The 14,538-nt window shown below is 54.8% G+C and overlaps 1 protein-coding gene across 4 annotated transcripts in view; it reads right to left on the bottom strand.

The window, feature by feature from the left end:
- Positions 1 to 881: 881 nt before the first annotated feature.
- The window catches only part of SEMA7A (semaphorin 7A (John Milton Hagen blood group)), a 34,443-nt gene continuing 20,786 nt past the window's right edge, over positions 882 to 14,538 (bottom strand). For 3 of the 4 annotated variants that reach the window (XM_052807227.1, XM_052807226.1, XM_052807224.1), the window contains exons 3-15: positions 12,222 to 12,355; positions 11,244 to 11,294; positions 10,840 to 10,935; positions 10,341 to 10,425; positions 9,678 to 9,788; positions 8,211 to 8,350; positions 7,673 to 7,851; positions 7,442 to 7,550; positions 6,535 to 6,733; positions 4,709 to 4,824; positions 3,924 to 4,075; positions 3,303 to 3,370; positions 882 to 2,899 (exon numbers count right to left, since the gene is read on the bottom strand). In XM_052807227.1, coding sequence (XP_052663187.1) covers positions 2,550 to 2,899; positions 3,303 to 3,370; positions 3,924 to 4,075; positions 4,709 to 4,824; positions 6,535 to 6,733; positions 7,442 to 7,550; positions 7,673 to 7,851; positions 8,211 to 8,350; positions 9,678 to 9,788; positions 10,341 to 10,425; positions 10,840 to 10,935; positions 11,244 to 11,294; positions 12,222 to 12,355 — 1,790 coding nt within the window. In that variant the 3' untranslated portion in view covers positions 882 to 2,549. The remainder of the gene's footprint in view (positions 2,900 to 3,302; positions 3,371 to 3,923; positions 4,076 to 4,708; positions 4,825 to 6,534; positions 6,734 to 7,441; positions 7,551 to 7,672; positions 7,852 to 8,210; positions 8,351 to 9,677; positions 9,789 to 10,340; positions 10,426 to 10,839; positions 10,936 to 11,243; positions 11,295 to 12,221; positions 12,356 to 14,538) is intronic. The other variant, XM_052807225.1, reaches the window with a different exon arrangement.

Here is a 14,538-nt window from a genome sequence, read left to right as displayed (position 1 = left end):
ACCCAACTGCCAATACCTGAATATTTTCTGACGCTACCTGCAGGAACCGGCCCAGCAGCAAGCACTAAGAATAGCACACAGAAAGGCAGCTGGGCACGGGTTTAGATGAAGCCGCAACCCTTTGAAAGCCCCGCAAAAGGGGGCTGAGAGCTGCAACAGGTCTGCTGGGCTCAGCAACCGGTTCTGCCTTTGTGCCAAGGTGCTTTGATGGAGGGTTTGAAAGAGAGGTGGGGGTATTGTTCTCTCCTGCTTTTGTTGGCACGTTTTAAAAGCTTCAATTCCTCCTATTGCCTCCTTCCCTCCATCCTGAGCCCGGCCTTTTCCCCCCTGCCAGCTGTCAGCCATCAGCTCATTTGTCCCCAAAACCAGCAAAAAAAGAGAGCTGCGAGTTCAGTGCCACGCCGTTTCACAGGCTGTCAGCCAGGCAGCCGTGCATTCGTTCCTAAAAGCCATTCCCGACGTCAAAGCCAAGGATGCGCGGGAGCATCACGATGCCTGCCCCAGCTCCCGGCAGAGTCGCAGGCAGAAGGTGCTGGGACGGCTCCGTGCCCATGAGGACCCGCTGCCGCTATTTATATCCGTTTTCCGCAAATGGTGGGCAGCGATGAGCCAGGCGCTGCTAACACCCCCCTTGGGTTTTTCCAGCGGGAATTTGCCCAGCTTCTCGCTCCCGATGGTGCCAGCCTGAAGCGGGAACAGCAAGCCCCGGGCACAAGGGGTGGCCTGGCATTGGGCTGGGGCTGCTGCTGGAGAGGAGAGGCAGGTGAGACATGGAAGAGGGTGCGGGGACCCCTTGGTCATGAGGGAAGATGGACGGGGGAGACCCCGGCCACCGTCACAGCAGCATCCCTCAGCTCCTGGCGAGAAACACGGCACTCGCCTACTCTTTTCCATTCTTTATTTCAAGGATCACATTCTCACTTTGGTCACAGCTCTGAAAGGTTTTTTTGGTAGCTGTTGTGGTGTTTGCTCTTCCTCTTCTCTAATTTGAACTCGCTTTCTACAATATTATAAAATTATACAAGTACAGTAATCATCAGTTGATAATAAATAGGTATTTGTTAGTTCACAAAGTTAAAGTGCTTTGAGAAGGGATGTAAGAAGCTCTATCCTAGATTCGGGGAAGGGGGGTATCTTGGAAATGTAGTGCAGTAGGAAGCTCTGGCCCGTTGTCCATAGTCTGCGGTCACGAGAAGCCCCCTTGCCAAAAAGACCCCTCGGGCACTCCTGAGTGTCTCTGAGCAGGCACAAAGCAGGAGCTGTGCTGCTGCGACAGGTTACTGGAAGCATGAGATACGATGCCCCCTCGGTTACACGGCCCGAGGCTGGGGCGTTTCAGCTGTCAAGAGGGCTGGGAAAGGTTTGGACAAGGTGTGGGATCGCCCCTTGCCCACAGGTGCAGGGACAGCATCCCGTTTTTCACAGTTTAGTCTTGCTCGGAGACCTCAAAGCCCAAGGGAAGCAAACCCTGGTCCTCCCCTGTCCCCTCACTGTGAGGGAGAGGGGCAGATCTGCTCCGGGCGGTGAGGAGAGCCACAGCCCCCCCTGAGCCCGTCGGCATCGCCCTGAGATCAGCAGCCTGCTGCCTCTTTCCCTGAGGAAGCCCGGTCCCTCTCCTGGAGGAGAGGTGCTGGGAGCAGGGGGCTGCCTGCTGCCCACAGATAAATGCCCTTAGCTGCCTGCAGAGGATTTGTGCGTTTAAAACTTCTTCCCAGGGCCTCCCGGGTTTGGTTTGGGCTCTGCTTCCATCTTCCCTTCCTGTCCCCTTCAGTCTGTCCTTCCCCACACCCCAAATCTAGTCACCTTCCAAGGCTTTTCCATGCAAAATGCTAACTTTGTGCCTGTCTTTGCTTTGCAGGTTTCCAGTGCTAGTTCCCGATCTCCCTCTCATGTCAAAGCCAGCTGCAAAACAAAAAAAGAAACCAAACCCTAAAACCCTTCCAGAGCCCAATTCTCCAGACCAGGAGGCGACTCAGATGTGACACTGGGAGCGTTCCAGCTGCTTGCCAACCCAAACAGACATTATTAGCCCCTAAAAACTTGGAGGCATCAAGTCCCCGCTCGGAGCGAAGCACAGATCAACCAGTTCGAAAGGCCAAGGGCTGGCTCCTCCTCTTCATCACATGCACGTTCCCAAAGAGAGGAGTCATCGTGCCCTGAGGATCAGTGCATGCACATCGGCAGAAGTCCCCTGAACGTCCGCACCCAGGGTAGGCTCAGGTCGACAACCAGTACAGAGCTAACAGCGCGGGCTCGCGGAGAGGCTGACACCGCTCCCTTCATGCTGCTGGGTACAGCGAACGTCCCCCACCCCTTCCCTCCCTGTCCCCAAACCCTGCTCCATCTGGCCCTGCAGTCGCATATTGCTCACCGTGACTCTTCCACCAAGGCCAAAGATGGAGTGGTTGCTGCCCAGGACCCCTCTCGGGACAGTCAAATATTAATGTCCAAGGAGTAACTAAGAGAATGGGGATCTCGCCTCAGGAGCAGACAGCAAGTGCAGGAAGAGCGGCAGCAGCCAGGGTGGTAGAAACACAGTCCTGTCGTGTTCAGTGGAAGAGCTCCACCAACACCACCATGAGCAGCAGCTGCAGCCAAGAGCCAAACGTCACGGTGGCCTGGCCCTTCTGGGACATGAACCTGAGCTGGTTGACCAAGTGCTCCTTCACCAGAGCCTGCCTGAAGCCATCCTCCTCTGAGACGCAGACGTAGTGGCCGTAGTGAATGTGGCTCACGTTTTGGATGAAGTGGAAGCAGTCCTGCTGGGGGTGGGTGGTGTTGCAGGTCTTGATGAGGCTGTTGTTGTGGTACCAGTTGTAGGTGGCATAGTGGGATTCGATGGGACAGTTGAGGTAGTAGCGGGAGAAAGGGACGACTGTGATGGTCTGAAAGTCATCTACTGGAAGAGATTGAGAAGCGGGGGATGAAACAGGCATGTCCAGCAACCACAGATTCCCCCCCAAGTCTGGAAGGAAGAACAGTTGGGTTGATGGGGACATGTTACACAGCCATTTAACAACAATGGCAGGGCCTGACCCACACCTGGTGAAGTCCATGGGACTCTTCTCCCAGGACATGAGCAAACACAGAGTTTAAACCCTCTCACCCAGCTAAGAAACCATTATCTAGCAATTAAGTCCAAGCTGAGACTTGCTTGGTGTCTTGGTTTCAGCACAGTCATTCCCAGTTCCCCAGCAATGAGTTGGAACATCTTGCACAACCCATAGAAAGACCTGAGAATCAGTAACCCTGCCCCAAACACCCCCTGGATACATGGCCTACAGCTGAGAACTTTTACATACCTTCCTTAATATCCCCGTTTTGGCACTTTCCTTGCCATGGCTCCAGGTTCAGGTTCTGACGCACCTCCCTAGCAGATGGGAATAAGCATTAACAAAGCATTAACATCAAGGAAGCAGCATTTCAGGGCCAGGAAAGGAAACGCCCATAAAAGATGGAAGTGGATCAGATAAGGAAGAAAGTTTAAACACCTGTTATTAGCTGGGTAGGGAAAAACACACCCCACACCCCCACTTAGGAGGTTGGTGGGTAACAAATACGAGACCCAGCAACTCACCACTATCAACTGCTTTAAACAGCATCACAACCAGCAGAGCTACACACATTTCTAACAGCAAAAGAGGGGCTGGGTGCTCAAAACCCATTGACCTTTCCCTCTCCACAGCAGGAGTGCTGCAGAAGGGACGGATCCCTGCAGAGGCGCAGTTTTTGGGGACAGCACAGACGTCCGTGCTATTACTGCCTGGACAGGATGGGCTCATCTCTCTCTGTGATGGGAAGATGGCCTCAAAACCATGTGTGGCCCTGGCCAGGAAGGGGAATACTGAGGGTCTGGGTATTTCTCACATGAAAGAAACCAGCTGAAGGTGACAGAGAAACAGCAAGCTGTCTGCACCACGTACCGGTTTAGATAAACTGACTGACAACTCCCATTGAACCACCCACAGTACGGGTCCCTCGCCAGCAAGCAGCTGTCACAGTTGTTACGATACACCCTGCACATGTCCATGGGTATCTCCACGACTTTATCTGTTGAGCCGATGTACAGCATTGCCTGCAGGAGGGAAGCAGAGGGGCTGATCAACTCGGCACTGTCTCCCAGTGCCACCTTACAAGCGTCTAGCACTTCTCCTGCAGCTTCACTGTGATACTGGGGTGGATTTCACCAGCAGGGCTGGTAGCTCTCCAGGCAATGCAGTCATATGTCCCTATCATGGGAGGGAAAGCCGTTATCCTTCCCCCACCAGCCCTGTGTATAAATAAGTTTGCTCCACCAGTGACAGCGGTGTTGTCAACTCCAGGACGGAGCACTAGCGCTGTCTGACAGCTCATCTGCCAGCAAGGCTGGACAATGAGAGGGAAACTGCAGGGGGAGGAGAACACTGTGCTGGGATTTGGCCCAGGGAGCAAACAGCCTCGTTCTTCCCTTGCCTCCAGAGGAGAGGAGGTGTCCAAAAAGCTCCGTTGCCCGCTGACCACACAGAGAGTTACCCAGGACTAGGGACATCAGCTCAGCTGTCAGGATTTAGCAAACCACGCTGAGGGACCCCCCACAAACCCACCCAGAGGCTACTTCCAGATCCAGGGGCTGTCGCTAAACCATCTGTCCCTGCCTTCCCTGCTGCCTGCTTTTAAAGCTACAGCCTGACCCACTGCTTTCCTTTCTACAGAGCAGGCAGAGACCCACCCTCTTGTGATCCAAGATCATGGACTGGATTGGGTCCTTCTTTGGGAAGACCTGGAGCTCCATGATGTTCTGCACCCCGTCCGGCAGCTCCACGATCTTGTGGATGGATCCCTTGTCTAGAAAGAAAGAGGGGAGAGCCCTGATGAAGCACACTGAGAGCAGAAAGGCAAGGCAGAGGGGCTGCCGGCAGGGGTGGGGAAGCCAGGCAGAGAACCAGCTCTGCCTCCAGCCCTCACTGTGGCACACAATACCCACTCTGCAGAGCCAGGCTGGACTGGATTCCTGAAACCAGCCACCCACAGAAGACAGGACCTTTCTCAGAAGGAGCCTGCTTGCTCTGCTAGGAAATCGTCCCCCAGAGAGTAGCGTTTCCTACAGCACAGCCTTGTCATCCTCCCAGCCAAGAGCCACGAGGAACCCACTTCCCATCACCCTTCCGGACCTAGCTGTGCCTGCTTTGATCAGCTGCGCTGTAACAGCCTCAGCAAGAAAAACCAACTGCTCTTGAGCTCCACTCTGCTTTGATCACTGGCCTGTTCTTGCATGAGCCTCATCTCACTGCTCGCCTGAGGCTGAAACTTGGGTTTTGCCTTTCTGTTTTTCTAATTAAACTGACTCCCCTCCCCAGTTAAAAGACTCCAAACTGGTGATTTAAGAAAATGAGTCAGTTTGGTGGAGGGGTAGAAAGGCAGATCCTGAGGGAACAGGGCTCAGAAATCCTCATCCTTTTTACCCTCTTTTAGTTCTTGCTTGGTTTCCCCTTCCCAAAGAGTCGCTCCCTTCTCCACCATCAACCAGGTGGAGATGAAAGACGTGACCCCAGGTCAGGCAGGGATTAGGACCCCCCAGGTGCTGGCCCTTGCCTCCACCCACCCCAGTGAGGGCGGGCAGCTGCCCTGCCAAGCCCTGCATCTTGGCGCAAACTCCCTGGCGGGAGTCTGCAAGGCGTTAGCTGCATTTAAGCTAAGGCTTTCGGCAAGATAAGAAAAACCTGAGCATGCGTGGGCCCTAATCCAACACAGGCCACCTACTGAGAGCTGTCTGCATTTTTTTAATCACAGATTAGGAAACAAAAACCCCAGAAAGTCCCTCCACAAGTGCCAGTGAACAAATCCCAGCACAGTGCAGAAAAAGGGATGAGCACAGCTGTAGGGAGCAAGCCTGGGGAGGCAGGCAGGCAAGAGAGGGAAGCACTGGGTTAGGAACCTTTGCACCTTCTGGGCAGCGGGTAGCCGCACTGCATGGGAACCCAGGCAGCTGCCTGACTGAGCTTGCCGATCTTTTGCTCTCCATGCCATTCACTTGCAGCTGAATTGCCTTGGCCCAGCTCCGCAGCATCTCCGGCTGCCCCAGGACCACCAGCAGCTGTGATGAGCTGGCTGTGTCTCCAGCCGGAGGTGCTGGTCTCACAGGAAGTCTGCGCTGCTGCACTAGAGCAAGCAGGGACAGGAGATGACGGAGTGGGTCCCTTTGCAAAGGATTTCTGCTTGACAGTGTAAAGCTCCACCTGGGGAGAGCTGTGCTACCCCTTCCTTGCCCTAAAAACACTTGGCCTGAGACCTACCACAGGCTGAAGCAGCCCAACTGGGTAAATCCCACGTGCTGGGATTCTGCTTTCAGCCTGTCTTTGCCTATGCAGCCAAATTGGATGTATTTAGCTGTACTGGGACTTGGCAGCTCTTTTCTGCTTGACAAACATATGCCAAGCTGGGAACATAGCCCCTTGCTTCGCTCTGCACTGGGGGTCTCATCTGCTTCCCTTGGGTTCCCTACCCTCCAGGGGAAAGCAAACTCCAGGGAACTCCAGACAGAATGGTTCCCAGTACCTGTCGCCAGATAAAGCACATTGTAGCGGCGTCCATCACCCGCAGAGACCTCGTGCACCCCAATCTTCTGGTAGCGGTGCTTGTTGTGGAATAAGGGGCTCTTGGTGGGGGAGAGGGGCTCCACCCGGTCCTCCACCTCCGGGTGGCTGTCAGCTATCTTGAAGGTCTCGCTCGGGGTGTGCTGTCCAGAGGAAACGCACTGCAGCAAGAGGGGACAAAAGCCACTGACAGAGTCAGACAGGTCCCCGAGGATGAGGCTTGAGGGCAGGAGAGCAAGGCAGGGCACAGTGTGGACACCTCAGCCCAGAGGGGGATGCCCAGGCACGGTGCACAAGCCTGCCCTGGGAGTAAACACAAGCCCTGGGGCTGCTGTGATTGCACTCGTGCCAGGCCCCACCAGCGATCTCCCCTGCAGAAGTCACGGTTTAGGAGCCTCATGCCCTGTCACACACACCTTCCCACCCCCGAGGCTTAGGGGAGCCTCCCCCCACCCTGCTGTTTGCTGCCAGGCCAGTGGTGTGCCTGTAACCACAGGGCCGGGCTGCAGGTTGGCTCGGTGAACCCCCGGGGTTAGCAAACGCAAAGGCAAGACACTGTCCTCCAGCTTCACACGTAAGAGCTCACAAACCTGTTTGCCAAGGCACACAGAGCCCGTCTCCCCTTGCTTTCTATGAAGGTGTTGGACCTTATCCAGCCTCCTTTTGTTTCCAGCAACAAACCTCAGAGCCTTCCCGCGGTGCCTACAACCTTCCTCGCTGCCCCAGCTCTCACCTGGCTGCTCAGCAGTGGAACCGTCCCCTCACCTGCCTCAGCTACTCTGACAACTGCAGTGGCGGAGCAGGGAGCAGCTCTCCTGGCCTCAGGAGGCCTCTCCACTTCATGTGGGCATCTTTTATCACTCACTCACCTGCCCAGGCTTGATCTCTGGGTTGGGACCGTTATAGCCTTTGAGTCTGGACGTCCGAAACACGTTGTCAATGTCCCCAAAGGAATAGACGCAAACAGCAGAGCTTCCCCTGTGGGCAACAAGACAAAGAGAGGGTCAGGGAGACACTGGCCACCACCCCTACAGCTGGAGCTGACAGAAAGGCTTTGGCCCACGGGACAGGACATCTGCCTGTTTTGCAAAGATGCTCACCAGGTGTTTGTGAAGAGCCCGTAGACTTTGGAGTGTCGCCAGTTACTTGCAGGGACAAAGAAGACATCTTGCAACCAGTTGAAGTTGCCCTTGGTGACTGGGTCAACACAAATCAAGCTGGCCTTCAGGAAAGTGGTCCACTTGGAAGCAGAGAGCGAACTGGTTCCCCCTTTATCTTCCTGGGGGAGAGGGAAAGCAGGGAGTCAGAGTTTGGCAGAGAAGAATACAAAGTGCCTCCCGTCCACCATCTTGGATAGATAACTGGGGGACGCTCCAGAGGTATATTTATTGCCGGTCACTGCAACAATCATGTACCTCTCTAACATACGAGAGAGACAGAACAGGACTTTCTCTCCCCTACAGGCAAGATGGGAGCCAGAGGATGGAAAGGCCAAAGGACATGGCCGAACCCCACAAGAACTCTGTGGCAGAGGAGAGAATTGAGCCAGAGGGGCCAATAACACCAGGTGAGCTGCCATGTCCATTTGCCACCCCTGTAACACTCTTGCCTCCCCACCATACACTATTCCCATGGTACCTTACACAGCTGGGCCACTCGGGAGATGTTTCTAGGGGCCTCAGGACTCTTATCCGGGTTGTCTTCGCGAAAGAAGTAGTAAATTTTGTCTTGGTGAGGCTCCTCGTGCCTTAATGTGGTGGCTTTGACAAATTGAGGGTCTGAAAAGGGAAGCGAGCCATCAGAAAACCTTGGCCTGAACACACATTTCATCTGAAAAGCCACCAGTTGGGACCAAACCAGTGTGCCCTGCAGCTAACCGCTCACCCTCAGACAAGAGGAGGAAATGCAAACACCATCTGTGCTCCAGGCAAAGGACAGGTCTGAGCCCATCGTCTACACCTGACTGGTGCGTCACACTAACAACCACTTTTCGTGTGCCACCTTCCCAGTGGGTTTCCCTTCCTCTCCCTCCTGCCCAACTCCATGCACCCGCTCCCTTGAAGGCCAAGTCCCCAGAGCCCGGTGAAGCCTCAGCTGCTTAGCAGCAAAGGAAACCCATTCTCCCTTCTTTTGCAGGGGAGCTATCATCATACAGGAAGGCTTCCTGGGTGGGAACAAGCTGCACTGTTGTTTGCGTTTGCTGTGGAAAACCCAATGATGCTCTTCCTATTAATACACCACTGCCACAAAGGGCATCCCCAGCAGCGGCAGAGTCCCTCTGAGCATCATTAGTTGGTGTCCCCATGGCAGGGAGTTCTGTGTAAGTGTGGGATTGGTCTTGCGGCTCTGGGTCTATCAGGTTTTCTTGCCAGTGCCTTGGTTGCCCCCCTCCACTGCCCTGCATGAACAAGTCCGGTCTTGCCCTGGCGTCATTTTGATTTGATTTTGCCTTTGGCCAGGCATTCAATAATCTCCCATTCCCTAGTGTCACTGGGGAGGCTTGGGGGAAGGCAATGTAATAAGCTCATGGAAATTGAGGAGGGTCCTTTCTCTCTATTGCCCACCCTGTCCCATGCACAGCCCAACATGTTCATGCCTCAAGACCTCACCCTGACTGGGGATTTGGAAAGAGTCACTGCCCGGAGTGGAAGTTGTTCTTCCTGTTTCCACCACTGCACGGCAGCTGATGGGCACCTTCACACAACCATATTTTCTTCCAGCATCTGACAGGGAACTTGCCACCCATTTCTCTCCATTTCCCCATCTCACCCTGAGCAAGAGGAACTCACTTGTCAGTTGTTTTGTCCCAGAAGCAAAGAGCTGAAATTCCCCCAGCTGGCAGCAAGAGAGCTGGAGGGAGCCACTGGGTCCCTCCTCACCGGCATTGCAGGTGGGGACCGGATCAGCCCTCTCCACAGCTCTACGGGTGACCAAACCCAAACAAGAAGCTCTGGGGCTACACCCCAGCTGGGCAGAGAGATCTACCCCTCCAAGCTGTGCTGTGTACATATGGCCCACAGTTGCGGACTGATAAAAAGTCCAACTTATCTGCCTGGTGGGACAAAGCAGCAGGTCCCACGCCTTCAGAATCTCCCCCATACTTACTCTGCATCACTGTGTCACTTGTGTAGAGCTCTCCACCCCCTCTCACTCGACGAAAACGGGGTATCTTGCCGTTCTGCTGGCTCTTCTTGATGGTAGAGTAGATGTCATGACCTATGGGACAGGAAGGTTCATTTGCAGCAGGCTGTTTCCGGAGCGGCCAGAAGCATTTGTGAGAAGAAAACAAAGAACCAAGAACTCTCTGGGCACATGGACTCACTGAGATGGTGGATACAGGTCAAGAAACCCAGTCCTCACTGCCTAGGACAGAGCAGGCCTGGCAGGACTCCTCCAGTCCTTTTCCTTAAAGAGTGGCTGGGACAGATTCTTGCTCTACCTCTGGGAAGGATCCTCCTCTGTCCCTCTCCAGGCCCAGAGCAGTGGAGTTACCGCAGGACCCTCCTTCCCCACTGTCTCCATTGCACTCTACCCTCCTGCACAGAGACTCAACCCTCATACCCTGGATAGGAATAAACTTTATGCCATGCGCTGCCCTAGAAGGATGTGGATTTTGATGAGGCAAAAGCAAGAAGCGCTAAGGCCAGTTGCCAACTAGAACAGAGGGACAAAGCCCTTGGGAGCAGCCTCAGGGTGCCCCTTTTTGTTAGAGCGCCCAGCCTTCCTGCACAGCACTATGACTGAAAATATGTGAGCAGTCAGACTTACCATCAACGACAACGAGGGTATTCGAGTCAGGGGTGAAAGGAGCAATACCTCTCCCATCCCATGAAGTGCGCTCCTTTCTCTGCGTCTGGGTAAGGACAGAAATGGTCCCTAAGTGTGATCAGTTCAGGGAAAGCAGGGGAGCCAGGTGCCCACATCTACCCCTGGGGCAGGAGGAAAGCAGCTCTCCTTGGCTGACACAGCCCAAATGACGGAAGGATGCAGCCCATCGTCAAATAGGCCAGGCAGAGCTCCTGCTGCAGACAGGAGGTGAGCGGAGAGGGACTATGATAAGTGAGCACAGAGGAGGCATGTGCAGACCTCTGCTCATGCAGGCTGTCCCATGCTGTCACCATAAGCTCCTCGAGGGAGGGGGCATTTGGGCATTTCAGAGCACTCTGAGAAGGAGTGGGGATCAGGGCACCATTTTACAGATGGAGACAGCACAAAACAAAACAGCAAGTGCTTTGCTCTGGTTCCATCACAGGTGGCCACAGCATACCAAGTTCCAACAGGTGGGAGCGCAGGCACCAGTCCCACACACTAACATCCCATCTCCATACTTCTCCACTAATGTGAGGTAATTTTTATTGTCCTCCTGCAAGAGAAAGAAGAGGAGCGTGAGCAGCTGCAAACGGCAGAGCACAGCCCCACAGCTCCAAGCCCACAGCACTACCAAGCACACTGCTATATGGCTTCCTAGTTTTTTCATGGGTCTTAAAACCAGAGAAGGAAACTAGTATCATCTCATCTGATCTCCTGCTCCACAGGTACTGGAGGTCTTCACCCAAAGACAGCACATGAGGAGCATACACAGTTCCTTCCCCAGCAGTCCTTCAACCCAAGTCCTCCAACCCTCACCCATCCAGCTGTTCCACATGCTATTCCATCACAGGTAGGACCTACCAAACTCCCAGGCATCATGCACTGTCCTTCGTTTTTCACTGGGAAGTCTTCCTAGGATAAAAGAGAAAGAGATATGCTTTAATTCCTTCCCTTTAAAAGCCAGCTGACTTGGGCTCAGCCCCATGCACTACATGCTAGTCACTCTCTTCACAAGCAGCAAAGCAAGCGCATCGGCGAGAAGGTCATTGAACACTGCAATGCAGCCCTTTTCCCTGCCTCAGCATTTGAAAACCCTTGGGGAGGTTGGGCTGGATCTCTCAGGACCTCAGGGTGATGGAGAGAAGTGGGGATGCAGGGCCAAAGCAGCAGGCATGACTGGCAGCCAGCCTGGGCTGCTCTCCAAAGGATGTTGGGAAAGAATCTGTCATTGTGGGGAATGGGTGTTCAATAGTGGGTGACGGTGTCTGAGGGCTGGGACACTTGAACCCTGCTGTTCCTGGGACCAAGAAGGAACATATCTGGGCCCAAACTTCAGCAACTGGCTTGTTTGAGAAGGACAAGAAGGGGTCATGAGAGAGCCAACTGGAGGGTTTTCCTGCTGTATTTACTCAGTGCCCAGCTGATCCAGAACCTCCTGCTTTCGAGGAAAAGCAGCCTGGGCTCCAACAACGGAAAGGGATGGGAGCTTAGCTTCTCCCCAGTGACATGACTCTGAGCAACCCTTCTCACATTAAAGAAAGGGTCCCTCACTGGAAAAATCCTCCCTCTGGGGCAGCAAAGACCTTAGGAGGATCACAGCCTGGGAAGAACCCACCCACAGCTACTATAGACTTCCCCCTTGCTGCAGCCATTCATCATACTATCATTGCGGCTTTCCAGATGGATGAGGCAGGCTGGGCAGAGTCCAGACCATTCTAGGCCTGACTTTGCTGCTGGCAAAGACACTGAGCAAGGTACCTAGCGTTTGGGCTGAGACATGAATGCTGGACACTTTCTTATAGGGCTCCAAAGCCAAACTTGTTAGCAAAGCATCCTTACCGTGTGGTTCTCATAGGTTGCAAAGTCATAGTAATAAAGCTTTCCTTCTCCACCAACGTAGATGGCTGAGCTGTTTTCATTATGATAGAAGACTGGGTACTTCTCACTCCTGGGAAATACATACTCTTTTGCACCTAGAAACAGCACAGAGGAGACACTCGTCAGGGGAACTGCAGCAGACTGCAGAGAGTACCCACAGCCAGCTCAGGCTGATCAACTCCCTTTCAATGTTCTACGTGCGAGTGATGAGAAAAACAAGGACTCGGGGCTAAGGGCCCTCTGGGATGGCTGGCCCAGCGCCAGGCAGCCAGGGAAACGCAGCTCCCAGGCTCAGAGCTGAGCTATTGTCCCCTTGGCCCCAGGGGACAGGGGAGCTGCACAATGGCGTGGCCCCGCCTGGCCCCTTCAGGGCTGGTGGTGGAGGAGGAGGAGGAAGGGAAACTTTGCTGCCGGAGCTCTTGTAGGAGAGCAGAAGCTCAAAGTGACTTAGAACTGGCTCTGCAGCAGCCAAGTGAGCGCTGCCTTCCCACCTGCTCTAATGGCCGAGTGCCTCCTGCCTCCCAGCTTTGAGATGAAGAGCTCCCTCCCCTCTCTGGCCCTCCTCTGACAACCACTCCAGGCAACTGCCTCGTAGATTTAGCTCCCGCACCTTCTTGCATTTGACATGCCTGCAGCTTTTTGTGCCCTGCTTTGGGACCTTGCACATGCTTAATTGGAGCTGTGAGTTCTTATCTGGCTGAACGGGACAGGAGCTGCTGTGCTGCCTTGCAGCTGGGGGTCAACCTCCCCGTGCCCATGGGGTAAATCACCTCCTCCCAGCCACAGCCCAGCATCACACCTCTCCTCACCAGTCTCCAGCTGCACTGTCAGCATCCTCCCTGCAAAGGCCAGGAGGAATGGACAAGGTTTGGAGCCCCCAGGCCAGAGCCCACATGTGACAAGGGAAGGGTGCACACAAAGCCACAACTCATGGGCTGCACGCCCCAGACGTGAACAAGAAGTGAACTGCAAGACCTAGGACCCGTGTCACAACCGGTTGCTGCAGAGGGGAAGCTTTCCAGGTCCAGCTGGGAGGAAGAACTGCCTGTCCTCCTCTCTTTCACCTTCTGGCTTTTCCAGCTCCTCTTTCCTAAAAACATCCTCCCTTCGCCTCTGTCTTGCCAGCTGCGGTGCGGGAGGCCAGCGCAGTTGTGAACCTCCTCCCTTGGGGCTTTTGCTGTCCCTCGATGGGGCCCGCTGGTCCTGCATCCCTCTCCAGGATGGTACAGCCACATCTGGGCAGCTTTGAGCAGCCATGCTGGGGCCCAGCTCCGCAGCAGGGTGCAATGCACGTGGCACATGTGCATTGCCGTAGGCTATCCTGTCCCCCACCGTCGTCTGCAGCAATGACGTGAGAGGGATTGCTCCTCTGAGGGGGAAAAGTCTCCGATCAGGACTGACCTCTGCTTAGCGAGACAGGGCGCTCCGTTTTCATCTCTCCCTCTTTTCCCTTTTCCAGAGAAGAGGGGGCCCCTCTCCTGGCAAGTGCTGCTGCTCCCAGCAGACAGCCAAAGGCTGCGTCTGCCTCGGGAGCTGGCTGCCTGCACAGACAGGCAATTAATCAGTGGCACGTGTCCCTCTCTATTTATAGGGGCACTTGGCAGGATGGGCAAAGGACAATCTTTGCACAGTCCAGCACTCCCCCTCTGCCCGAAGCATGCCACGCAGGGGTCCTGCCAAGGCTCCACAGAGCCAAAAGTAAAAAAGACTTGTTAGAGGTCACTGGGGCTGCTGAATGCCTGCTTGATTTACAGCTTTCCTCTCCACAGCGCTGGTCGTACCTCCTCATGGTCTCTAATCCCTGTGGGGTTAAATGGCACCCAGCCAGCAAGGCTTTCCCATCCCCGGCTTGGGTAACAGGGGATGTTGCCAGCCACCACCTCGTGACGGGAAACCCTACCAGACCCACGGGCCACCGTTTCACAAGGGCACCTCAGCCACAAAGAGAGAGGGTGAAGGTGTGCCACGGTACAGAAACCATCTGCGCCCTCCAGCCCGCAGCTTCTTGCTAACGCAGCACCTCTGGGCTGCCCTTCCCCTGTACTGCGGGACAGAGGCCATGGGGCTGCCCGGCAGCAGAGGGGGATTCAGCAGACAGGACCCCACAGCCAGGAAAGCCCAGCTGGATGACAGTCCCTGCCTGCTCCCCATCCCCTCCCTGAGCACGTACTTTGCCTGTTGGAGAAGCTGGCATCGAGTCTCTTCCAAGTGACTATGCAACTCATTTGCCTAAGTGGCCCTACAAGCGGGAAGCCAGCCAGGCACGCCAGCTAGCCTG

The sequence above is a fragment of the Harpia harpyja genome, chromosome 14 (genome assembly GCF_026419915.1).
Source record: "Harpia harpyja isolate bHarHar1 chromosome 14, bHarHar1 primary haplotype, whole genome shotgun sequence".
Lineage (NCBI taxonomy): Eukaryota > Metazoa > Chordata > Aves > Accipitriformes > Accipitridae > Harpia > Harpia harpyja.
This window is presented reverse-complemented; position numbering and strand designations above follow the sequence as displayed.